Source organism: Quercus robur, chromosome 5 (assembly GCF_932294415.1).
Source record: "Quercus robur chromosome 5, dhQueRobu3.1, whole genome shotgun sequence".
Lineage (NCBI taxonomy): Eukaryota > Viridiplantae > Streptophyta > Magnoliopsida > Fagales > Fagaceae > Quercus > Quercus robur.
Window position 1 is genome coordinate 71,467,631 of NC_065538.1, and position 27,248 is coordinate 71,494,878.

Sequence of the window (27,248 nt, forward strand, 5' to 3'; positions counted from 1 at the left end):
TTCTTCCTTTTCACTCTCTCTCGTGCTCTTCGTCCCTCTCTCCTTCTGGTGCTCTCCGTCACATGCTGCCACCGATCTCGTGCTCTCCTTCCATTCCTTCTTACTCTTTCTTTCATTTTCTCTCCACCTCTCTGTTTCCCTTTCTCTCTGAATCTCAAGTTTGTGGGTCTTGGGTGTGGCCGGGATGCGATGCTGGGTGTGGTTGGGCTGCGGTGGTTCGTGGTGGGTCTCTGCGATGGTTCAGTGAGTGGGTTTTGCGATTTGATATCGGTGAGTTTTAATTTTAGTGGTTTTGATTGATTTTGGTGGGTTCTTGATTTCGGTGGCTAGGTTCGTGGGTTGATCGGGGTGGCTTTGGGTGCTGGGTGTGGGTTGATTGGGGTGGTTCAGAGATGGGTGTGGGTTGATCGGGGTTATTTTGGGTCTTTGTTGTGATTTTGTGATTCTTTGATTGGGATGATTCTTTGATTTTGTGGCTTTGGATGTGAAGGTTTTTTTTTTTTTTTTCTCTGCTGTTGTTTGTGGTTGCGGCGATGGTGGGTGGTTGTGGTGGTTGTGGTTGCGGCAATGGTGGGTGGATGTGGTGGTTGTGAAATAGGTGGGTGGATATGGTGGCCGACGGCGCTGGGTTGTGAAAGAGAGACACAAAGAAGAGAGAGTCAGAGAAAGAGTGAGGAAAAATAAAAAAGAATAAAAAATTATAAAGAAAGAATATTTAAATGAAGTGTTAAAAAAAAATAGAAGTTTTGATGAAAGGGATGTTGTAAAGTGGTGTGTTATATATTATAAAATTGGATTTTGAGATGATAAATGCTAAATTTATAGACTTAGTTTCTTAGACTCGAGATGCTAGTAAAAAATATAATTTACAAACGTTACCTCCTGACTATGAGTTGAAAATTTATGGTTAGCTACCCATTTTGGCCCCTTGCCTTGGACTCTCTCTCAGTCTTACAAGTTTTGATAAAAAAAAAAAAAAAAACAAAAACCTCTTCCAATTTCCGATGTTATCAGGTCCACCGTAAATGTCTCTCGACCAATCCCCCTCCGTCGATTGCGTCCCTCAGCGCAGCGGCTCCACCACGACCACCACCGCCAGCACCACAACCGCCTTAGAATCTGTTCCTTTGTTTGAAGAGGAAGAAGAACAGCCAGCTGGCGTCACCACCGTCGACCAGCCGCGATTGTTGTCGAAGCGCAAATTGGACGATTATGGTGGTCCCACATACGACGACGAAGACAACGACGTTTTTGCAGAGTTAGTCTCCGTTAGAATGAGGAAAGACGAACCTAACGCCGTCAATTCCTCTTTCGACTCTCATCCTCACCCCACCGCCACCACCGCAACCGCGACTACAGCTGCGACCACTGTGGAATCCAGTTCAAGGGTTTCCGATGCTCAATCGGCCACTGACTCGGCCGAGTCGACTCATTCCGAGTCGCCTCGTTTGCAATTCTTCATCCGAATGATCTCCGAGGGTAAGACTAGGGTAATCCAAGCTTACCCTCACGATACCGTGAAATCGCTCCACGAGCGAATCCAATTGGTCACCGGAATCCCGGTCCACGAGCAAAGGCTCATATACGGTGGCAAACAGCTCCAGTGGGAACGCTCGCTCGCCGAGTGCTCCATCGAAAACGACGCCGGATTGCAGCTCGTCGGGCGTATGCGTAGCACCGAGCATAGTCACGCTTGGCAAGTCATCGACGAAATGGTTTCCATCGTCCGCCGGCTCTGCCGCGGCGAGGCCGTCCCTGCCGCCGCCGATCACATCAAGTCGAGGATGAGTGAGTACTTGTCGGCCACTCCGAAAAAGGAGGAGAAGCTGGCGGCGGGGCATTTGCAGATATTTATGTCGTCTTCGGCTCCGGCCGCGTTGGTCATGCTCTACATGTCCATGGAGGAAGGTAACAGTGACTGTGCTGATAGTGCCATTAGGCATTTCTTGGATATTAGTCAAAATTCGTTGCCAAAAAGTCATCATAATTATTGTGCACCAATAGTATTAGAGTTTTGTAAGTTGCTTAGGAGAGCTGGAGATGACGACCCTTTGTATTTATCTTGCCGGAGTACATTTGGCATGATGTTAGAGTTGATTAGACCTTCGATGAAAAGAGTTAGGGGTGGTGAAGCCATTGTGATGGAAGAGATTTTCCCGTTTATTAGCGAGATGGCGAGTAGGTTGTGTAGGGATTTAGGATTGAGTATGGAAACCCCTGGTACTGCAGGGCCACTGTCGAGTGATGTTCGTGATTTCACAGCGTTTGTCCTCCCCTTGAGGACTATGATTATGGTTCTTGTGAGTTTTGAGGGTCCCATATCGGTGACGTTTGTTGAGGGAGAAGGATATAAGCATCCAGTGTTGGCACAGGAGCTCGAGTTTCTTTATCATATATTTATTGATTTGTTGAATAGAATGGATGAGTGCCTACGAGGAATGGATGGGAACTTGATTGGGGAAGGCGAAGTTGTATATTTGGGATGGTCTCAGTATCTTGCCATTTTGAAGGAACTGCATGGCATTTCAAAAATTTATCAGGGTGCTGAAGAACAGTTTTGGACGGTTTTGAGGCTTTCAAAAACGGCACTTTGTGCTCTAATTATTAAATATGCAAAGCGTGCGGACGATCATCAGTGGCTTCTTGAGCGGAAGGATGTAACCAATTCTGAGTCTAGAAGGCATTTGGCTATGATGATGTTTCCGGAGGCTAAAGAAGACTACGAGGAACTGCATGAGATGCTCATTGACAGGTCTCAATTGTTGGCAGAATCATTTGAGTATATACAACGGGCAGAATCCGAATCTCTACATGCTGGTCTCTTTATGGAGTTCAAAAATGAGGAAGCTACAGGTCCGGGTGTATTGCGGGAATGGTTTTTTTTGGTATGCCAAGCTATATTTAACCCAGAAAACGCTCTTTTTGTGGCATGCCCAAATGATCGTAGAAGATTCTATCCTAATCCAAGTAAGCTTCAGTTGGCTTCTAATACATTCTTTTATTGATCTGTATTTAATTTGGTTGATTTCCATGCTTCTCATTTTTTTGTTTGGGTGGTTTTTTTTGGGGGGGGGGGGGGGGGGTGTATTATGGATGATCGACAAAAGCTTTTGTTGCATTCTTTTTTGTATAGTTGTTGATAGAGTGTATAGATGTGAGAATTTGTGTGTTGTTACGACGTATGTAAACGATCAACCAAAAACCTTTTGTTGTATTGCTGTTAGTGTAATTGTTGATTTGGGCACAGACTCAGGAATTTGTGCTGTTACATTTCTGTTTGTGTAGTTGTTGATATGGGTATAGACCCATGAATTTGTGTTTGGAGGAGATATAACCACATATGTGGAATGATTTACCAAAACCTTTTGTTACATTGTTGTTTGTGCAATTAATGATATGGGTATAGACTCAAGAATTTTTGTGTTTGTTTTGGTTAGTTTTGGTTTTTTTTTTTTTTGGTGGGGGGGAATATTACTGCGTAGTTGTTGATTTTTGTACAGACTCAGGAATTTGTGAATTGTCTTTTGTTGCATTGCTGTTTGTGTAGTTGTTGATATGGGTATAGATCCATGAATTTGTGTTGGGGGGTATAACCACACGTGATGAATGATTTTTTTTTTTTCTTTTTTTTTGTGTGGAGGGGGGGAGGGGGGGTGGGGGTGTTGTTACTACATATGATGAATGATATGCCCAAACCTTTTGTTGCATTGCTGTTTATGTAATTGTTGATATGGGAATAGACTCAAGAATTTGAGTGCTGTTATGACGGATGATGAACGAGTGACCAAAATCTTTTGTTGCATTGCTGTTTGTGAAATTGTTGATATTAGTATAGACTCAGACATTTGTGTATAACCTTCTGTTACATTGCTGTTTGTGTAATTGTTGATATTGATATAGATTCAAGAATTTCTATGTTGTTGGGGAGGGGGGGGAGGGTTGCGGGGATGGCAACAGGGCAAGGCTTTTTGGAGCTATTTACTAACCATAATGAGATGTTTTTGACATTGATAATGTAGAGATGAAAGAGAAAAGAGGGGATGGTAGTGAGAGTAATAAGATAGATAGAACAAGGGCTGGTTTGGTTGGTCATTTTACAAACTGTTTTCATCACTAAAAACAAAATGAGGTGATGGGGGCCCATAAAAAAACCCTGTTTGGTGAATTGTTTTCAAAAAACCAAACTTAAAAATGGTTCCTTAGATTTACTCTGCAAACCCTAAACTGAAACTTTTTTTTAGAAGTTTTCAAGGTTGGGGGTTGTGTTTTTAACAAAAACTTGAAAGAGATATACTTTTGCCAAACAGTTTTTAACTCTTTTGTTTCTCACATTTACAACCTATACAAAGACATGTTTTTGGAAATCTATTTCAAAACTGGTTTTTACCCTTTTTGAAAACACATTTTAAAATGGTGAACCAAACAGCCTCCAAGTGTTTTGGGTGATGAAAATAGAGTATTTATGAAAATTTTAAATTATATATATTAATAATACACACACACACTCAAGAGAAGCAAAAAAAAAAGCGTGTCCTCACCCTGTTTATCTTCAGGGTGGGGAAAACCCATGTGGGGAATTTTATCCATCCTTTGTGGTGTGTTTGGGTTGCACCTTCGCAGCCCAGGGTGGGGGTTTGAGCCCACGTGATTTCAATCTGGTTTTTTTACATTATCAAATGTCAAAGTTGTATCTGTAAGAAAACAGTAATATGTTGCATCATCCCATACAACCATATATGATCATTATTATACTTAAATTGTAATCTTCATTTTTCTCAGTTGTGTCTTATGGGAACAAAAATAAATTTGCAAGTGTTATACATTTTTAGGAGTGTTGGAACTTGGATTTCAATCAACATGTGTTTGACGTATATGTTTAATTTATGTAGAAGTTGGAATAATGACTGGTAATGAGGCTAGAAGATTTTCAACATGTTTGTGTGAGTCTAATTGTTTGATTTTTCATTTGCTTAAGTTTCTGTGGATAATTAGAATCTTGTGGAGAGTGGAGATCATAGAAAGGTGAGTCTTGCAGAAGATTTTCTTGTCTTTAGAGCTGGTGCTATGATTTTTTGATGTTTATGAAGTAATGAAAGAATGGTGGTTAGGATTGACAGACTGGTTCTCAGTGTAGAGTTGTATATTATGGCTCTGGTATGAGTAAATGTAAACTGCTAGATGATGTATTATTTCTACACAAAAATCATGAATCAAAAGTATTGTATTGCATGGAAAAAGGATGCGTTTGTTAAATGGGGATATCCATTGGGACATTCTTTTCACTAGATTGGTTAATGATTGGGAATTAGAGAACCTACAATATTTCCATGCTCTTTTGTATTCCAGATATATTGAGCGGAGGGGGGAGATAGAATGGCATGGAGGCCTACTAGGAAGGGATCTTTTGAAGTTAAATCATATTATAGAGTCCTTATCGATGGAGGTATTCAGTCCTTTACACGGAGAAGTATTTGGAAGGTGAAAGTTCCTCACAAAGTTTTTTTTTCCCCTTCACTTGGGCAGCAGCCAAAGGTAAGATTCTGAAATTGGATAATTTGGGGAAGAGGAATATTTGCATTGTTAACTGCTATTGCATGAGTAAGAATAGTTGGGAATTGGTGAATCACTTGCTTCTTCACTGTTCTTATGCATAGAGCTCGTGGAATTTCGATTTTAGCTTGTTTAGTGTCTCTTGGGTGATGCCTAAGCATGTGGTGGAGTTGCTGGCTTGTTGGAGGAGAGAGGTTGGTCAACATTGGGCAGCAGTTATTTGGGAGGCAATTCTGTTGTGTATTATGTGGACTATTTAGGAGAATGGAATCTTCAAACTTTTGAGGGGGAGGAGCATACCATTATTGGGCTGAAACGCTTCCTTTTGCTTTCCTTGTTTGACTGGATGACTGCTATGAGTGGTCTGCATATTTTTTCCCTTTGGATTTCCTAGATCTGTGTTCATTTGCATAATTTTTGACTTCCCCTTTATACACAACCTGTGTACCAGGGGAGCAGTATGTACCTTTCTTATTTTCTTTTGATAAAAATTTAATTACCCATAAAAAAAACACCATGCATCAAAATTCCAATAAGAAAACTAGAAGATAATCATAACAGAACCAGACCTGCAAGCATAGAGAGATAAGAGTCTTGCAGAAGTCAGTTCTTGTCTTTAGAGCTGGTTGTATGTTTTGTTGATGTTTATGAAGGATTGGAAGAATGATGGTGAGGACTGACAGAGTGGTTCTCAGTCTGTTGTGGTTTTTGTATATTCTGGTTCTTGTATGTGTCAATGTAAACCTGGCTAGATGATATGTTATTGATACAAAAAACCTACGTCTCAAAAGTTCAATAAGAAAACTAGAAGATAATCATAACAGAATCAGACCTGCGAACGGTTGGTTAAGAAATACAAATAATCTAATCTGTATGTAGAATGCACAGTTATCATATTCAAGATTGAGTCCCATGGGCAAATGGTATTATTTTACGTAATGAATTGTTTACCTGTGATGAGGCTGTATTGCCCTCCTTTCAACAAGTTACAAAACAATAGTTTCTAGAACAAGCTGTTCGATATTAGATTGTAAACTTGGTTCGGTCACTATCAAATTGCCATTGAACCTATATTGGTATTACTCATTTTTTTGGGAATTGTGTCATCATGTAGAATTTCCCTGATTCAGAGTTCTGAGTTATGCTTCTATTTCTGTTAAAAGAGTTCTACACTTGTAATTATAAAAATATTTATCATTTTGTTTAAGTAAATATTATATTGAGGCAAAGAACTCTTTTTCCAGAGACAATTATGATTTGTTCATCCATTTCCTTCTGTATGCAGCATCAAGGGTGGATCCCATGCACCTTGAGTATTTCAGCTTCTCTGGTCGGGTGATTGCATTAGCTTTGATGCATAAAGTTCAAGTAGGCATTGTCTTTGATCGTGTCTTTTTCTTGCAATTGGCTGGGAAGTACATTTCGTTGGAAGATATAAGGGATGCAGATCCATGCTTGTATAATAGCTGCAAACAGATTCTGGATATGGATTCTGATTTTATTGATTCAGATGCTTTAGGACTAACATTTGTTAGAGAAGTTGAGGAGTTTGGATCCAGGAAAGTTGTGGAGCTTTGCCCTGGTGGGAAAAGCAAGGTTGTGAATAGCCAGAACAGGGAGGAATATGTTAGGCTTCTTATTGAGCATCGCTTTGTCACATCTATCTCAGACCAGGTATCACAATTTGCACAAGGCTTTGGTGAAATTCTTTCCAACTCTAAGCTCCAGAAGTTCTTTTTCCAAAGTTTAGAGCTTGAAGATCTTGATTGGATGCTTCATGGAAGTGAAACTGCTATTTGTGTTGATGATTGGAAGGCACATACTGAGTACAATGGCTACAAAGAAACTGATCCTCAGATATTCTGGTTCTGGAAGGTACGTGCTTGCAGGATTTTAATTTATTAAATTTATGTGTTTTCCTCTCCTTAGGTTTTTTCCCATGTTTACAAATGATTTCCTTCTAAGGCACATACTGAGTTTACTTGAATTCCCATTTTGAAGATGTGAGTTCAAAAAGTTCCATAATTCTCACATTTTTTTCCACAAATCATATTTTTACACCTTTCATGTTAACAGGAGTCATTTGGTGAGAAATTGTATTTTTAATTTAGAAGTGTAAAATGCCTATTACTTGAAACATAGTGTAAGAATACAACACCTTTTAAACTTGCATCTTCAAGATGTGACATCTGCAGAAGGCGTATCCAGTGAAATCGCATCTCAAAAATGCAATTTCATGCTAAGTTGGAAATTAAACATGGCAGTGTTTGTCCATGTAGGCAAGATGAAATTCAAAGTTGTTAAAATATTGGGATCCTATTACTTATCAAATAAATAAATAAATATATTTTTTGTAGGAAAAAAAATCCTATGTTTTTATTTTATATATATAATTTTTATTTTGAGAATCTAATTTATAGTGGATAAAGCAATTTGAAAATCAACAGGAGAGTGACCCTATTTTTTAGGCAATGTTTTAGTAAGAGTAAGAGTTGTATTTTTACCGGATTGTCCTTTAGTTTTGTTTGTACTTAAACATAGGGGTGTAGAGGCATTTTTGAACCAAAAAAATGAGGATCCCAAACAGGGGAAGCCCCTTAAATAGTAATATAGATATATTGGGATCCTACAGGATCAGTGAATGAGCCTTTTGGATTGAATCAAGGATTGTAAGATCCTACTTTTCGCATGTACCTCAAAAAGCCTTAGGACAAAATCCATATTCATATTATCCCAAGGCTTTTGAGGTACTATAAGTGGAGTATACACCTATGAAGCACAGGTGCGTTTCCGGATTCGGGTGCGGGTGCGGGTACGGGTGCAGGACTTGGCAATTTTTGAAAAAGTAGGGTGTGGGTGCGGCGACTAAAAAATTATTAAAAATATTTTTATTTATATTTTTTATATATTGCTAAGCATACCTTTTCACATTATATAAACATATACCAAATTTAAGAGCAATAGTAGATAATAACTAAAACATGTTGTTCATAAATTTAAACCCAAGTCACAACTCACAACATTACAGGCAGCTTATATAAAAAAATTTTAAAAAATCAAATCACAATGAGTAATAGAGCATGTGAGAGTATAATGGAGGTTGAGAAACTGAGAATGAAAGCTTTGATACCTGAGTTGAGAGTTGGGTCGGTGAGCTTGAGAGTTGAAACTTGAAACCGAGTGATGGAGATGGTGGAGACAGAGAGCAGAGAGGCTGTCAGTGAGTGTGTGAGTGAGACTTTGAAATTGTCTTAGGCTCTAAGTATGGTTCTGTGAGAGAGAGGGGAGATGGAGAGTACAGAGGGGAGGTGGAGAGCACAGGGAGGTGGAGAGCACAGAGCCGAGAGGGAGAGGAGAGCAAAGATCGAAAAACAAAAGGGTCGAGAGTTTAGAGTTTTCCATTTAAAGCTTGGGTTGAAACGGTGCGTTTCAGTCTGAATCGGCCATATCAGCGCCGGTATGGATTGAATTGGCCTATTTCGGCGGTTTCAGCCAATATGACCTGAATCGGCGTGAATCGTCCCGATTCGCACCTCAGCCTGAGTCAGCGCGAATTGGCACGTATCAGGAAGAAAAAAAAAAAAAAATGCAACGCTGCACCAATGCATGGGCAGCAGCGGCTTTGTAGCCATGTCAGTGCTTCATAGGTATACACCCATGTATTTTGTTTTTGTCCTTTGGAAACTTGACAAATATGACAATGATTAAGAATCTCTCAACTTCCCTCCAAATCATGGCCAATAGAATTTGTCCTTTGGAAACGATGCTAGTTACAGGAAAATTGTCTTGTTCAATGTACTTTGATGCCTACTAAAGTGCGCCACAGAATTCTGGTTATTGCATTGCTTCTTGTTCTACATGCAGTTCTTCTTCTGCTTCTCTTTGCTAGTTTGCACTCGCTTTTTTTCGTCTCAAAGATTTAGATTCTTGGCTGGACACAGGAGCAAAATGTTGCCTTCCCCAGCCTCTCTTACCTGAACTTCTAATCATGTTTTTATTTGGTAAATTCTTGGTTGCACTTGTCCTGCTTCTTGGGATACTGCCTATGGGAACGATAACTATCAGTCAGCTTCTTAGAGGCAGATTCTCCATCTTGAGATCCAAAAAGCCTGGCCAATGGTTGCTTGACATGGTCCTCAATTTTAAATGCCATTTGATAGACTTCATCAATGCGAAAGAATCAAACTATAGTCATTTCCCTTTTTACTTCAGGGAAAAGGCTAGCTTTGTATCCTGATAAAAGTTGAAGATCATTTTTATCAATTTGACAGTGAATTGGGAGGTTTCTGAACTTCTTGGTGTAATCTTCAACCATAATAGATCCTTGTTTCAATTGAATCAACCGATCATTTAAAGAATCTTTATAATCAAGCTGAAGGTATCTCTTTTTGTATAAGCTTCGTTTTTCCCCCAATGAATAATTGAAGGCTGACCAAGTATGAGCATGTGTTTTTCAATGTTGCGCCACCACATTTGTCTTTGTCAAAAGGGGGAAGGCTCACCCCAATTAAAAGTATGCTGTCTAAGTCTCCCTACTTGTTTTAGGTCCTTATTTCCCCTCCCTTTTGGTGTTGCAAATAGAATGTAGAAAAATCAAAGGGGCTTTCTCTAGGGTGGTTTGGCGGATGAGTTTAAGTTCCATTTAGTTAATTGGGATTCGGTGTATTACCCAATCAAGAGGGAGGTTTGGGATTAGATGTTTGATGCTATTTAATCAAGTGTTGTTAGGGAAATGGTTATGACACTTTGGGGTGGAGACAAACTCTTTCTGGTGTGGGTGATAGAAACTAAGTACGGGATATGCCAATGGTTGCTTGACATGGTCCTCAATTTTAAATGCCATTTGATAGACTTCATCAATGCGAAAGAATCAAACTATAGTCATTTCCCTTTTTGCTTCAGGGAAAAGGCTAGCTTTGTATCCTGATAAAAGTTGAAGATCATTTTTATCAATTTGACAGTGAATTGGGAGGTTTCTGAACTTCTTGGTGTAATCTTCAACCATAATAGATCCTTGTTTCAATTGAATCAACCGATCATTTAAAGAATCTTTATAATCAAGCAGAAGGTATCTCTTTTTGTATAAGCTTCGTTTTTCCCCCAATGAATAATTGAAGGCTGACCAAGTATGAGCATGTGTTTTTCAATGTTGCGCCACCACATTTGTCTTTGTCAAAAGGGGGAAGGCTCACCCCAATTAAAAGTATGCTGTCTAAGTCTCCCTACTTGTTTTAGGTCCTTATTTCCCCTCCCTTTTGGTGTTGCAAATAGAATGTAGAAAAATCAAAGGGGCTTTCTCTAGGGTGGTTTGGCGGATGAGTTTAAGTTCCATTTAGTTAATTGGGATTCGGTGTATTACCCAAGCAAGAGGGAGGTTTGGGATTAGATGTTTGATGCTATTTAATCAAGTGTTGTTAGGGAAATGGTTATGACACTTTGGGGTGGAGACAAACTCTTTCTGGTGTGGGTGATAGAAACTAAGTACGGGATATGCCAGGATGGTTGGTGTACAGATAGTGTGGGGCTTACATATGGTGTGAATCTATGGAAACACATAAGCAAGGGATGCTCCAAGTGTGCAAAATTTGCAAAAATATGCAGTGGGAACCGGGAATAAGACAGTGAGATCTTCAAGGATCATTACCCAGAACTTTTTCTAATTGCTTAGACAAGGAGGCGAAGGTGACTGACTATTTGGATGTGTCAAATGGTTGTATTGGAACCCATCTTTTAATTGAGCTGTGCATAATTGGGAGTTCAAATCCATGGATTCTTTCTTGACAGATTTGTAATCTTTTAAGATATGTTTGTCTCGAGAGGATTGGAGGACCTGGACTATTTCTAGAGCTCTGGGCTTCAAAGTTAATAATTATTATAAAGCTTTGAGAAAAGGAGGGGATCAACATTTCCCTTGGCGAACTATGTGGCGAGTTGAATCTCCTCCTCGTGTCAGATTCTTTATGTGGCTTACAATGAAGAGCAAACTCTTAACTATGGTTAATCTGCAGAAAAGAGCATTGTTATGCTAGATTGGTGTAGCATGTGCTAGTCTGATGAGAAAACCATTAACCATCTATCCCTATATTGTAGCGTTGCTAGAGAGCTTTGGATTTCCTATTGTGTCTTTTCAGTGTGAGTTGGATGATGCCTAGGAGAATATCAGATCTACTACTAAGCTGGGCTGCTCTATGTGTGAAAAAGGACCAGTTGAATATCTGGAGAGCTGTTCAATCTTGATGTGGACTGCTTGGAGACAGAGGAGTTACCACATTTATAAAGACAGAATGCTTGGTAATCCAGCTCGTGTTGCACTTGCATATAGTGGGCAATTTATTCAGATGTGAATAGGCTTCTTTGCAGTCCTCTGCCTTTGATTCGTATCTATTGTCTTTTTTGGATAGTTTGTAATTTGGTTGACGTCTGATTTCTTTCTTCTTCTTTTTTTCCTTTCTGTTAAGAGTGCCCCGTATTATACTCCATGTGCTTAGGCCTTGACCATACTTTTCGATCTCATACCATACTAATCACAATAATCTTCCATTGCAACTAATCAATCAAAGAAAGAATGAGGAGCAAGCTTTCCAGAAAAATCGGGAATATCAATTCTCACATAGTAATGTTATCATTGGCCATACTGTAAACTCCTTGTTCAATCATCTCCCCATTGTCGTTGTGAATGGAGTGTCTAGGATTGACTTCTTGTTTTTGATACCTGAATCTCCTAGACACACCTGTTTTGCTGCTCTCTGGATTTTGCCTACTAGGTTCTTTGTAACCTGCCATAGCTTGATTAATCAATATTGTAGAATCTGTTGTCTTTCCAACTTCTAAATGAGTAACTCAATCAGTGAGGTTTTCAAGCTATTAAGCAATCCATAATAACAAATCATCTCTTTGTTGGTTTGAAAGTCTTCTCTGGCGAACTCTTCCACTTATTGTTTCCATGGTAGTAGAAAATTCAAATGATCGAGAATGACAGACCTGCTCTGATACCAAACTGATGCACTCTAGGAAAAACAGAAGTCCTGGACGCCTACATCAGCGAAAAAAGGAAGGATATAGAGGGGAAGTAGATGTTGGAGTTCACTTCTGACAAGGTGAGCTGCTTTTCTCATAACAGAAGTAGGGTGCAAGAGTTTTCTCGTGTGTACATACATGCTTACATCTGATTCGATAGTGCAACACAATGGAATGTAGAAGTTAATCATATAAGCATTGTATTTGTTCAAACATGATAATTTTTTATTACTTAGAAGAATGATAATATTGTGGAGTTTTATAATTGGAATTAGATAAAGTCATAAAACTCAAAAGTTGCATCTGCTATTGTCGCTAAAACTGATTTTAGTATGGAATAGCTAGCAACTTTTCATCATTAAAGAGAATTATAGTGAATTACTACTTTATTTAGGAAGTTTTTTGCTCATGTGATGAGTGGGTAGTTGCAGGGATTAGACTGTCATTAGTAGGATTTCTAGTAGCCAGTCCAAGGTTGGGGCACAAATAGTTGCTTAGTTGCCTTCCTCTTAACAGGGGTTTGACCTTGATGAACCTGAACCTCCAATTGGAATGCCTAAACTTTAGTGTCCCAGGAAGTTCTTTGAAAATGTTGGTCATTGCTTGCTGGAAGCTATTTTGGTTTCAGTCATAGTTCTTTTGTTCCATTCCTGCCCATTTCAACAAGTTGGGGCTACTATCACAAGGCAGCCCGCCCTGTATTAGTAGACTGATGTTCTCTTAATTGAAGCTCGAGTGTTCGGATTGGATCTTATTGAGGTGACTAGTATAAAGGCATGAGAGAGAGAGATTTACCCATGTTATGCTTGGAATTGACAAAGAAGTACTATAAGGCCTTTGTATGCTTTTATCCCCAAAAAATAGGTATGCCATTAGGCTCTCAGGGTTCTGCTGTGAGTTTTGAGAGCAATTATGAAACTTACTACTTTTATAACATTTGGGTAAAGGACAAGGGATTGCTTTCTTTTTCCTTGATTTTTGATGAATTTAGAAGATTAATAAAAGACATTGTCATATTGGTGAATACTACCTGATAACATATCGAATCTTTTCAATCAGGGTTTGACCCAATGATCGGGCTGAATGAACAGAAATTCTTTAGAATTAATTTATTTAATTTATTTTTTTATTCTTTGAGTTACACATGCTTCTGATGGGTCTCATACCAACAGCCTCACCCACCACCGAACTCTTACATGGGAAGGAGATGCTATTTGAGCAAGAGCTCCTTGGCAGAAATGCTTTAGAATTATTGGAATATTTTGGGTGCCTAGCACACCTGTAACTATCCTAGACTTGAAATATGTAGAACCACAATGAGATTGCCATAGATAAAATTCAAGCAACACCGCAAGATTTTATTTATTTATTGGTTAATGCCAAGTTGAAACCCATCTTGTAGGTCTTGAACTTTGATCTCACCCATTCTTATGGAGGAAGGAATTGTTATTTGGGCCAGAAATGGTAACAACACATGATATGTGTAGCCTAATCCTAGATGATAGAATATCAATAAGCTTACCTTGAATTTGCGTAGACAATTGTTTGATCTTGTATATTGTTTACAGTGTGAGACTGTCTCTGGCTCCATGGCAAGGTATAATTAATGACAGCGTAACTCGTGCTGGTCCATTAGCAAATTCTTAAGACCTTGACCTGCCTGTTGACAAGGCAGTAGCATTTCCAAACAATTCTCTCTCAATTTATTAGATAAGTAGATATTGAAAGCCTTAAAAGGTCAACAACCTGTGTTTAGCAGACTTTGAGCCAAAACAGTCAAGCAATGTTGAATTTGAAGTAGCTGGAGATCTCTCTATTATTAACTAATAATAAAATTATATGAATAGGGATTGATAGTTGTTGCCAATTTGATGTGGTAATTAAATTATCTTTGCTTAAAAAATTTGCAGATTGTTGGGGGAATGTCCGCAGAGCAGAGAAAGGTTCTTCTCTTTTTCTGGACCTCTGTGAAATATTTACCAGTGGAAGGTTTCCGTGGATTGGCTTCCCGGCTTTACATATACAGGTCCACGGAGTCTCATGATCGCTTGCCTTCATCTCAAACGTGCTTTTATCGGTTGTGTTTCCCACTCTATCCATCTATGGCTGTCATGCAAGATCGCCTTCATGTCATCACCCAAGAACATGTAGGTTGTAGCTTTGGTACTCGGTGAAATAGTTGCATCTGAAGATCTGGGTTGAAAGGGTTTTTCGACTACACATAGAAATATTTGTCCTCAGGTTGTACAGATTATAGGATGATTGTCATTAGACTATGAAAGAAGGTGCTATAGTTCTCTTATTGTTCACCCTTCTTTTTGCATCGTTGGATGAAGTTTGCAATGTCATTGCTCTTTTTGTTGTCTGTTTGTATAGATATAATATAAACTAATCGCTAATCCGTGCAATGCATGGGATGGTTAAACAGAATTTATACACATTTACTTTTATTGGTACAATCATTTGAAAACAATTCTAACTAATACCTAAATGTAAGAGACACATTGACTTACTATTTAAAATAGCCTTCTGAAGAATTTACACATATTGTGCAACTGAGCCTTAATTTCTTATCAATGGTTAGAAATATAAACTGCAAATATATATAAAGACCATGACTTGAGAAGGACGCATTAAACTTCAAATTAGAGTAGTAATGTTACTTTCTCAATCTTTGCTCAGTTGTAATAATAATATAGAGGAAATTCAAAACATGGAAAGAATAAAAATTACAACAATTAATTCCATTATCTTTCATGCTATACTTTGTAATTGTACGGAATTAAGTCAACTCAATTTAAGTAGTTGTAGTAAAATTGGCTTCTACTATTCTTTATTCTGTAGAGATATGAACATATTGAATTTCTTAAACAATTACCGGTATTGCAATAAAATGATTTATTATTGAAAATAAGAAACAATTAAGCTCATCCCTTAAAGATTTACCTCTTGTACTTGGTAATTTTCATTCAAACTTTAAAATAAATTATTTGCCTTACCTAGATGTCTTCCTTGTGGTGAGGACAAATAAAATGAGACAGGTGCTGCATGACCTACAAAGCAAAAAAGTTTTCTTCTAGTCAAATACAAAACTCGTCAAGGGGAGTAAGAGAGAGAAATTACTCAATGAAAAACCATGGTGAATGGAGAAAAGATTTTTGAACTTCCAAAGATCCACACAAATTTTAGCCATAGGTGCAAAATGCCAAGTTAAGAAATATAAATATTGATCTACAGGTGCAATTTTTGAATAGAAAATAGCAAGTTCATGAACAAAAACCCTAGCAACCAAATAGAAAAACTATAACCTTGATTTGATTTCTCATTTATCAATGATGGTGACTAGAGAATAAGTTGATTTAGTCCATAAGAGTGGCCCTGAGTAATTGCCAATGGCAAGTGCCAAAGATAGTAAGTAAATCAAATCAAAAAAGGAGAGAGTATAAATTATTTCACAAAATCAAAGATCTCTGTATAACTTAAGAAACACAATATACTAAAATTAAAGAGAGAAAATTTTCGAAAGACAAAATATTATAGATAATTTAAAAGAATTTTGGTTTAATTCCTGAACACCGCAACTCCATAAAATTCATACTACTAATAATATTTTATGATTGCACCATTAGAATTTTGGTTCAATTCTTGAACATTGACTTGGAAATTGATTATATGAGTATTCAATGGTGAACAAAGTACTATGTATTAATTAATATATGAACAAAACTAACCTTACAAAAGCTGAACTATATAAGCTAAAATCTATACCGTGCGTTGTAGATCTTGAATGCTATACCGTGCGTTTAGGACTTCCTACGTCTGGAGAGAGAGAGAGAGTTTGCAGAAACCAAAGAAAATATCTCTATAGCTTTAGAAACACAATATACTAAAATTAAAGAGAGAAAATTTTCGGAGGACAAAATATTATAGATAATTTAAAAGAATTTTGGTTTAATTCCTGAACACCGCAACTCCATAAAATTCATACTAATAATAATATTTTATGATTGCGCAGTTAGAATTTTGGTTTAATTCTTGAACACTGACTTGGAAATTGATTATATGAGTATTCAATGGTGAACAAAGTACTATGTATTAATTTATATATATAAACAAAACTAACCTTACAAAAACTGAACTTTATAAGCTAAAATCTATACCGTGCGTTTAGGGCTTCCTACATCTGGAGAGTGAGAGTTAATTTGTAGAAACTGTAGTTTTATATTTCTTAACTTAAGAGAGGGGTAAGGTTGCTAGGGTTTTGAGGAGTTATAATGTTTTTGTTTTTATTTTTTACTTTTTAAATATTGTGCTGACGTGGAAAATTGTGATGCCAGCAGAGGTTTCAATTTTATATATATATATATATATATATAGATAAAGCAGGAGGTAGAAAAATGCAAAACTTTCTGCTTCCATGGACTTATTTCATAGTATTAGATACTGGCTTATCGGGACATTTAGGTGCCGTTTGGATTCGGCTGAAACTGCGTCTGGCGTATGTGTTTCTTCTTCTTCTTTTTTTTTTTTTTTTTTTTTTTTTTTAACATTTCACGTGTTTTGCAGAAAAAGGGGGACAAATAACACTGTAGCGGTACTGTAGCAGTACTGTTTATGGGACCCACAGCCATTTTATTCATTAAAAAATATTAAAAATGGGTCTCACGGTACTATTTACACATTTAAAATTTATTTTGCTACAGTGTTTTCAGTTTTTAGTTTTTAGTTTTCAGTTTCAGCAACAATAAGTTCAATCCAAACAGACCCTAAGCACACAGATTATGCAATGACAAGCAAGTCAAATCTCCTTTTTCTCTGATAATCATTAAGTTTTTATAAGATTATGTGAATAAGATCAATATCCGTTTTGTTTAGAATACTTTCAGGTTGTGATATGGTGCAATTGCTTTCAAGTCCATTGCTTCTCTGTTTTTGTTCATAATTCTCCCAAAAGGCCTGTTTAACAATTTAAAAGTTTTTCAAAATTGTTTCCGAAGCTAACTCATTTCCCTATGTGTCACTCTCCTTTTCTTAATTTTTTTTTTAATTTTTAATTTTTTACTTTTACTTTTGATTTTAGGCTGAACTAAGGCTATATATTTCTTCCTTTTGAGCAAGTATGACACTAAAAACTGTGTCTCGTGCAATCTAATTATATTCATTTTCTTTTTGGAAAGCCTAAACTTCAGATGGTAGAGAACTGGTTCGACAAGAGAACTGGGAGTCGAAAAGATTATTCCCCACTCTGCGTGATTACTTTTTTTTTTTTTGAAACCTCTGCGTGATTCAGTATGAGTTGAGCAATATATTATGCACTCACTAATGTTAGTTGTTTTCCACTAATATCTCATCTTTGATTTCCTGGTAAATTGTCTGTCTATTTGAGAAAGGTACTAAAACATGACATGTCCAAGTCAGGATCATCTGGTGATGCATGAAGTAATGTCTAACTAATGTAGGAGCATCCACATCCCAATTATTAGGTGTCAACCAGCATCAAAGCTAGAGTGTTTATTATTATTATTATTATTATTATTCAGGAATTAAAAAAAGAAAAGAAAAAGACAATGGGACCAGCTGGACTAAAGAGAGGTCTCAACCAATGCTTGAGGAGTCTAGACAACCTTGCAAAAGAGAGGTCTCAACTCTCAAGTGAAAGATCTGCATGCGCTCCTTCATGGAAATTTAGCCATAGCTCACCTATAGCAATTAAGGGTAGAGTTTTCAAATAAAGATTAAGAGTATGCATGGTTGGAGTGATTTTGGGGAGAATGGAAAAAAGAGAGAGAAAATGGGTGGGAAGGGGGAGAAAATTGGTGGGGCCTGGCAGTTTTCCCTTCGGGCCTACCAAAACTTAATCTCTCCAAATTGGGAGAAAATGAGAATGAAAATGAAGAGCAAAAAGTCTTGGGCATTTTGGACAAAATTACCCAATCATTTTGAACAATTTTTTGTCGGTTTCTTATTTGCTTTTTTCACCTAGCAAACACTCAATTTTTTGAACTTTTTTGGTTTTTTCCTCTTTGAATTTTTTGTCTTTTTAGGTTTTTTTGAAGTTCTCTTTCATTTTTTTAATTTAATTTTTTTTCTCATTTGTTTCTTTTCATGTCAAAATTTTGGTTCTTGAACTTCTTGTGCTTATTTTTAATGAAGTATTCATTCGTACACAATTTTTTAATAAAAATATAATGTGTTTACCTTTTGTTTTATCTAATAGGGACATAATAGTAAATTTTTATCAATTTTATTTTCTATCTTCTCATTTTGCTTCTCAATCAAACAAAAGAGTTTTTCATTCCTCCGCTTTTCCTTCCTCTTAACCAAACTCCATGAGAGAAAACTTAAAATCTCTTCTATCTTCACACTTTTTCATCCCTCCGGCCAAATGGACCTAAAGAAAAGTAGTTTATCATTCTTGATTCTATTATCTTAAGCTCAATTTTCTGTTATGTCTGTCTATCCTCTATCGAATGGCAATTAGTAATTACACTCAAGAATGCTACTTATAAATGATAGCATGTTGCTAAACATTGTTTCCTTTTTATTTTTATTTTTTCTGTTTTTGGTTTTTACTAACCATTCTTTGCATGCAGTGGTAGCTGATTATGAATGTAATCTAGACTATATATTTTATTGTGCATGTAATTTGGACTATTGGAAGGTTGTTTATTGTGGTACTATAGTAGTAGTGGCAGATTTGATCCTATGCTATCTTTGAGGAAAAAACAGAAGAAGAAGCTTTTGTTGTGGTTTTTAATGATCGTGTAATGTATTTTACACCCAAAATTGATGGATATGTCTATATTATAGTATTTATAATAAACTGAAGATGTTTTAGTTTTGGTTAACCTCATAAGATTTTATTACTACATAAGTTTTTGAGACTTCAAAATTTTACACGCCATTATATATATATATATATATATAAATTGAATTCAAAGTTCATTTAATTTTTGAATGCTTTATTAGAATTTTGGCACTTCATATTTTATTTTGAATGATAGAATACATTTTTTTTTTTTTTTTAATTATACAGATACAATAGAATTTCTTATAACATCCACTCCATGATAATTGTCATCTATCATCAAGCCAAGACACCAATAATAGAATATAGAGTTATATAATAATAATAATAATAATAATTGTAAGGAACAGTTTTGGGGCTTAGTCCAGGATGAATGGACTTAGGCCTAAAAAGCCCAAAACAATGAATTTGTAGAGAGTGGGTTAAAGAACTAGGCTCTAATGAATTGGACAATGACTAATATGGAATTGGATGACAGTCATGCACAAATAAAAAGTACTGATATGAATGAACTTCTTGTCTGAGGAGGCTAGTGTTCATATAAATCAACTAAATAGAGTACAAGTGCAATTTTGATTGCTACAGTGTTCTTTCTCTCTATTTTTTCCCCCTCCTCATGGAGGGTCTCTTACATTATATAGCTCCCTTTGGTAAATCTTGATCCAACACTTGTCGGTCATCTAAGCCCTTATCTGAGTATTTGTCTCATCAGACACCCTTTTTGGCTTTTTGTGAGTTATGGTAACCAAGACAGCACTATTCAGAGGTTTTCTCCACATAAGTGCGGTCAGAAAACTAGCTACAGTGCATTCAATGTGGTGGTAGCAGCTTTCCCCTAGATATTTTTGGGTTCCCCTCCTTCTCGTATGTTCATGATGCGCGTCCCAATCATTGGAGTTTCATGGAAGGTCAGTTTGATCATTGGAATACATATTTGAGTTGTACTTATTGTATCTGAGGAGATATTCCTTCTCAAACAACCTTCTTATCTGTATCTTGCTCATTAAATCCTGAGCCTGAACCGTTCATTATCATTCGTTCCTCATCGGACTACTCATGCTCTCGGCCAAGGCCCAATATATAATTTGGGCCTTTAACTCTACAATAATAATAATAATAATAATTGTAAGGACACGGTTTGGAGCCCAAGCCCAAAGTGTAAATGGATATTGGTCCAACGAGCCCAGTATAATGAATTTATAGAGAGTGGGTCCGAAAACTAGGTTCTAATGAGTTGGATAACGGTTAGGATGGAATTAAAAGACAATAAAGTAAAAGCAGGAACTAAATTTCGGCCATCAAGAACAGTGTAGGGGAGTGGCTGTATGATGAGAGAGATGTGATGGAGCATATTAGAGGGGGTTTTGAGGGCCTTTTCTACTCTTCTCTAGCATTATCAGAGAGGAATCCCCTGCTTTTGACTCAAGGGCAGGCCTCTCTCTCGGAAGACGATTGTGAATCCCTTTGTATTGAGGTCACGGAGGAGGGAATAAAATATGCGCTTTGGTCGATGAAGCCTTTTAAAGCGCCTAGTCCTAATGGGCTTTAGGCAGGTTTTTATCAGCGCTTTTGGTTGGTGGTTGGAAAATCTCTGGTTGAGGAAATTAAAGGGATTTTCTTTAGAAAAAAAAAATCCTAGATAATCTCAATAGAACCCTTATTGCACTTATTCCTAAGATCCAAGGCCCTGAAACTTTGGGCAATTACTGTCCCATTAGTCTATGTAATATTGTTTATAAAGTCATCACAAAGGTGTTAGTGGCTCGGATTAGATCTTTCTTGGATAAGCTTGTCTCCCCTCTTCAAACTGCTTTTGTTCCAGGAAGAAAGGGTATTGATAATGCGATTATAGTCCAGGAGATTGTCCACTCCATTAGCAAAGCAAAAGGTAAAGAGGGATTCATGGCTATAAAGATAGACCTCGAAAAAGCCTATGATAAGCTAGAGTGGGGATTCATTAGGGAGAGGCTTCTTGATTTCAAGTTCCCCATGGACCTGGTGGAGATCATCATGAGCTGCATTTCCATAGTCTCAACCTCTATTTTATTTAATGGGGGTATGTTGGAGCCTATTGACCCTTCTAGAGGTATCAAACAAGGAGATCCTCTGTCTCCTTACATATACATTTTGTGTATGGAATTTCTGGGTCAACTTATTGAGGGGAAATGTATTGCAAAATTGTGGAATCCAGTTAAAGCGTCCAGGAGTGGGTCGAGTTTCTCTCATCTTTTCTTTGCAGATGACTTGGTGTTGTTTGCTAAAGCCAATCAAGCTAATTGCATTGCCATTCATGAGGTGCTTGATACCTTTTGTGAAAAATATAGGCAGACTATCAGTGAGTCTAAGTCAAGGGTGTTTTTTTCGTTAAATGTTGATTTGGAGAGCAGGGAGGAGATATGCGGTCTCCTTGGGTTTAGAGCAACTTCTTCCATTGGAAAATATTTGGGTATTCCTATTATTCATTAGGGGCAATCGAACCAAGATTTTAACTTTATATTGGATAGAATGAAGCAAAAGCTTTTGGGGTGGAAGGCAAACCTTTTTTCTACTGTGGGCAGAACAGTTCTTACCCAATCTTCCTTGTCTACTATTCCCAATTATTCCATGTAGTGTGCTTACCTTCCAAGTAAAGTGTTAGAAGGCATAGACAGGATTATTAAGAATTTTTTGTGGGGCTCAACAGAGGCCTCTAAAAAGATGCATTGGGTGGGTTGGTAGAAGGTGACAAGGCCTAGGAAGGAGGGTGGTCTGGGATTACAATCTGCAAGGGGAAGGAATACCTCTTTGTTGGCAAAACTTAACTGCAGGTTCCATTCAAAAAAAGAAACCTTATGGGCTAGAGTTCTTAGGAACAAATACTGCAATCGTCCGAGAACAAACTCGGTCAACAGCGACAAACTTCCTTGTTCCCGAGCATGGAAAGGTATGAGGAAAGGGCAGGAGGTTTTTAATGCTGAAACAAAATGGGTCATTGGGAATGACAGCAATCTTAGGTTCTGGACGGATAATTGGTCTCCACAAGGTCCTATCAGAGATTTAGTGTAGGGTCCTTTGAACAGGGAGGAAGGTAATCTGAAAGTGAAGGAAGTGACAGCGGCAAATGGGTGGAATTGGTCGGAACTTTCCTTTGATCTTCCTCTGAATATCAAGCTACTCCCTACGCCATTGCTGCTTGGAGTGAGGATAGAATGTCGTGGGCAGCAAATACCCATGGGAATTTTGATCTGAAAAGCACTTATAAGTTGGCAACTTCGGGGAATGTCAACCACGAGTTTAGGGGGCATTGGATTTGGAAAATAAAAATCCTCCAAAGAATTCAATTCTTTGTTTTGAAATGTTTTCATAATAGTATTGGTGTTAAAGATTGTTTAGCATCAAGAGGAATCAGTTCTGACCCTTCTTGTCCTCGATGTCACGATGAACCGGAAACTACTATTCACTTACTTCGAGATTGCGGAGGTAGCAAGGATCTTTGGAAGCAGCTTTGCATTTCTGAGGCAAATAGGAATTTTTTTCACACGTGATCTTTATACTTGGCTATCTATGAATGCAAGGAATGATCAATGTTTCTACCCCCGTAAACCTCCCTAGTACATAGTCTTCCTTTTTGCCATTTGGATGATATGGAAGCAAAGGAACAAAGCAATTTTCCAAGATGGTAATCCCAACCCAAATTTGGCTGACCATATAATTAGTTAAGCCAGTGACTTCTTCTGGTGTGCCATGGATTGGAAGAAAGCCAACAGTTTTGCAATGAAGAATATTAGATGGGAGAGGCCAAGAAGTGATTAGAGAAAACTAAACACGGATGGGTCCTCCTTAGGCAACTCGGGTTTAGCTAGTGGAGGAGGTGTGATCAGAGATGAATCCAGTAATTGGGTGATAGGCTTTTCAAGAAGGATTGGTGTTAATTCGAGCTTTGACGTGGAGTTATGGGCTTTAAGGGATGGCCTTACCATCTGTGTGAACAAAAAATTCCAAGCCGTTGGAGTAGAGTTGGATGCAAAAGCCATAATAGATGTTCTTAAAAATCCCACTCAGACAAATCCAATTATTTCTCCCCTCCTGGATGACTATATGCAACTGGCAATTCAGATTCCACAGATTTAGTTCAGCCATTGTTACCGTGAAGCTAATAGATGCGCTGACTCTCTCGTAAGAAAGGGTGTGAAACAAGATGAAGTTTTCTGCATTTTTGAGTATCCCCCTGTGGTGTTCCTCCCTGTTTTCAACCATGACTTGTCTGGGTTATTTTTAAGTAGGCGCTATCCTACTGGCCCTTTGCTGGTGTAGTTTTCTTTATTTTTATCCCCTTTACCAAAAAAAAAAAAAAACCAAAAACAAGGCGTACTTAGGATTTCAAACTAGGGGGACCTAAGTATAAGAAAAAAAAAAACTAAATAGGTATTCATATAGTATTAACAAACTATCAACCAAGATAAATGCACAAAATCATTGTTTCTTAATACAATAAGATGCAATCATCTATTAACAATGACAAAACAAAAAAAAAAAAAATATTGTTTCTTAAAAGCATTAGCTATTGCAAAAAAAATTATTTTCACAAACCAAAAATTACTTTTTCTATTTTAATATAGCATTTAAAATGTCTTGTACCATAGTGTTTTCGATATTTGGTGTTTTAAATAATAAATATTTAGGGACTGTTTAGTAGGGTGTTTTGAGCAACAGTTTTCAGTGTTTAAACAACATTACATGTATTTTCACACTTTTTCACCCACACGAATTTCTAAAAAATACAAACAACGTTACTAGAACAACATTACCAAACAACCACTTAGCATTTAGAACACTTAATACTAGTACTCTAATACTAGGCTGAATAGGATTTTTATCTTTTATTTTAAAGTTTTGTTTTTGTTAAGTTTTTGAATTGAGTAGTTGCTAGTTGAGCTAGGCTAATTAAAAGGGAGGGGGTCTAAGTTTTTGAAAGAGGGAAGCGCAACTCTAGAAATAAAAATATATAACTGATAATTTTTTTTTTCCTTTGGGTGAAGCCTAAATTTTCTTTTTCTTTGGGCCAGGGGGCCCGGGCCCCCTTAGGCCCGTCCCTACATTAATTTGTCTTTTGTAGTACTATAATTAGGAGAGAGAATTGAACCCTAGATGTTTCTGTTAGAAACATAAAGAGGGAGATCCAAATCCTCCATTTCGCATTCTTTCTCTGCGGTGGATTGTAAATAGCACATGTAGAGAGTAGGTAGATAGGAGGGTGTTTCTATACTTGTAGTTGTATTAATGGTGGATTGTCCAATCAGTTGGTAACTTTAATAAATGATACAACAGATAGTTTTAGCCAAATGATCTAATTGGAGGTTGGGGTTATCTAGAAACAACCCTGTTTTTTTTTTTTTTTTTCCTTTATCTTTAATCAATTCAGTAATTGTTTCCTCTTGAATTTGATCACCATAGGGAACCACACAAAGAGCCCCAAGAGTATAATAGCTGAATATTTTCACATAAGTGGTGAAGATAGTGTTCCACAAGTATTCATTCAACAACTTCTCCATACAAGAAGACATACTTTTGTGTCTACATTTCTCAATGTTGGCCGAGATGCAGTGCAAAATACTGACCAAAAACACACAAAACATATCATCAATCAATATATATATATATATATATATATATATAAGAGTAGAGACCTCATGCGGAGTGCATGAGGTCCTGCCATGTGGCGCTTTGTATGAGTACTTTTCATTTAGCCTTTCACCTCCCATCTTCTTATCAATGATTAGTTTAAGCCATAAATGCAGAAAATTAAAAGATTTGGTTCTACTCCCTTTTCCAACTTTTTGAACTCTTCCACTTTTAATTTCATTAATTTAAAAAAAGAAAGGTTTTCTCTATTCAATGTTAGTTTTCATGTTCTTTTATATATTCCAATATCACAAAATATCAAAAGGCCAAAAGAAAAGTAAGACTAGAGAGATAGAGAGACAAAGAGTGAGATTAGTGTCAAAAAGAGTATGAAATTGGCTTTGGTTTTAGGTGCATATGATCTAAACTTCTTAACAACACTATCAAAGCTTGATACAATACTTTAACAACATATGGGGTTTCTAAAAAGTATGTGTTTTTTGTCTTTCTTTATATTTTTGGAAAGTATTTAATCCTTGTAAGTGATTAAAGTATTCAGATGTAAGTAAAATTAAACATGAGATATGAAATAGTGTAAGTTTAGATTCCTCTGTTCAATTATTGTTTTATTTTTAATCTCTTGGCATGTATATTTAGTTTTGTGAATTAGAAATTATAAACCTTAAATCTTAGATGTTTAGCCTTCAAAAGTTTATGTGTTTTCTTTAAAAAAAATAAATACTTCTAAAAAAAGAAAAAAAAGGAAATAAAAAAAAAATTATATTGGAAACGTCAAATGTTAGAACTAAATATACATGTACACTTAATCAAACAAAAAAGGGCACATATAGTAGCATTTTTAGAGTCTAATTAATTATGGTTACTTATGGATATATTGTGTTACAATTTTTTTTTCAATCATTATTTTAGTGACATATAATACATAATCGAAATTAATTTTCCAAACATTATAACATATATGAGTATTATAAAATAACTAATAGCGAACACGCGCATCGTGCAGGACATCCACCAGTTGGTATAGAATTTGGGAGTATTACGACAAGTGGAAGACCTTCACTTTTGATCATATGAAGGGTTATGTTACTGGACCAAGGATCGAGGATGAAGCTGAAGGGTTGCGTTATGGGCCTGAGGACTGAGGATGAAGATGAAGGGTTGCAGTAATGACGTGAAGGTGCTGTAAGTCACGGGTCCAAGGGAAGAAGCCGTTCGAGGAGGGGAAGAAATGAATCATGGTATTCTGAGACATTCTGAGGGGAAGTAAGGATCTAAAGAGAGTGGAAGATAGTGAGCAGTAGGGAGCTTTAGGCCTGGTGTAGCCTATTGCATCCGCATTAATTGGAAGACAATAGCTTTATCAGCCGCATTAATGAGGAAGTGACCTGAACAGTGCAAGCCATAGCTAAGCAGATTCCTACCACCATCTTCTTCAGATGTGAAAGGAAACAAGTGTCGGAAAAGGAGAGGGGTTAGGTAGAAATGGATGGTGAAGATGCAAGGGAAGGAGGCTATATAATGAAAGGAAAGAGCATTGAAAAGGAGAGGGAAAAAAAAAAGAGGAGAGAGAAAAGGAAATAGAGAGGAGTGCAACAAAGAAGAAAGCGAAACTGTATCACTTTCTATATGAAGCCTGCCTCTTCGGGAGCCTTTGTGTAAAGCTTGATGCTCATTTACTTCTGAATGCAAATCTAATTCTTCCCCACAACTGTCCTCGGGCGGAGCTCACTATTGTTGTTCTTTCTCATCTCTTACAAATTTTATTGATTTGGGCCAAGTTTGAAGGATACGACTCATTACTCTAAGTGGGCTTGCCTCAACAAACTTTTTGGTCCTTACAATTGGCACCGTCTGTGGGAACAACAAGCTGTGAAGGATCTGTCCTAAGCACTTATGGCTAATGTTAGCTAGGATAGGGAGGAGTCGGTTGGCTCTTAGAAGGAGAACCCTTTCGTTAACTTAGAGCGTAGGAGAGACAGGTAACATACCCCAAATGTTGTGGTGAAGTCTCATCACAATGAACGTATTGAGCGAAATCGTCCCAAGTCCAAAAGTCATGTTTTACATGAACAGGAGACACTAGCGTTGCAGCGGGAGGTTGATCATTTATGTAGGAAGTTGAGGTGTAGAAGGCGTGATAGGATGAGCCCATCTTCCGTATTAAGTGAGGGCTTAAGGGAGAGCTGTGATCGCTCATACTGGCATAGGTCCAGAACTCCACCTAGCGAGACCTACTCAACCTCCTCACGCC

The 27,248-nt window shown here is 37.2% G+C and overlaps 1 protein-coding gene across 5 annotated transcripts in view; it reads left to right on the top strand.

Annotated features, from left to right (window-relative positions):
* The first annotated feature begins 947 nt into the window (after nucleotides 1-947).
* The window catches only part of LOC126726949 (E3 ubiquitin-protein ligase UPL5-like), a 113,418-nt gene continuing 87,117 nt past the window's right edge, over nucleotides 948-27,248 (top strand). Inside the window, exons 1-4 of one of the 5 annotated variants that reach the window (XR_007656107.1) lie at nucleotides 948-2,967; nucleotides 6,836-7,425; nucleotides 12,562-12,647; nucleotides 14,478-14,510. Coding sequence is in view for 3 of the 5 variants with exons in the window: in XM_050432369.1 (XP_050288326.1) it covers nucleotides 1,026-2,967; nucleotides 6,836-7,425; nucleotides 14,478-14,741 (2,796 nt within the window). In the remaining 2 variants the exon portion in view is untranslated. Of the gene's footprint in view, nucleotides 2,968-6,835; nucleotides 7,426-12,459; nucleotides 12,532-12,561; nucleotides 12,648-14,477; nucleotides 15,027-27,248 lie in introns of those variants that run through there. The other 4 variants (XM_050432371.1, XM_050432370.1, XR_007656106.1 and 1 more) reach the window with 4 other exon arrangements.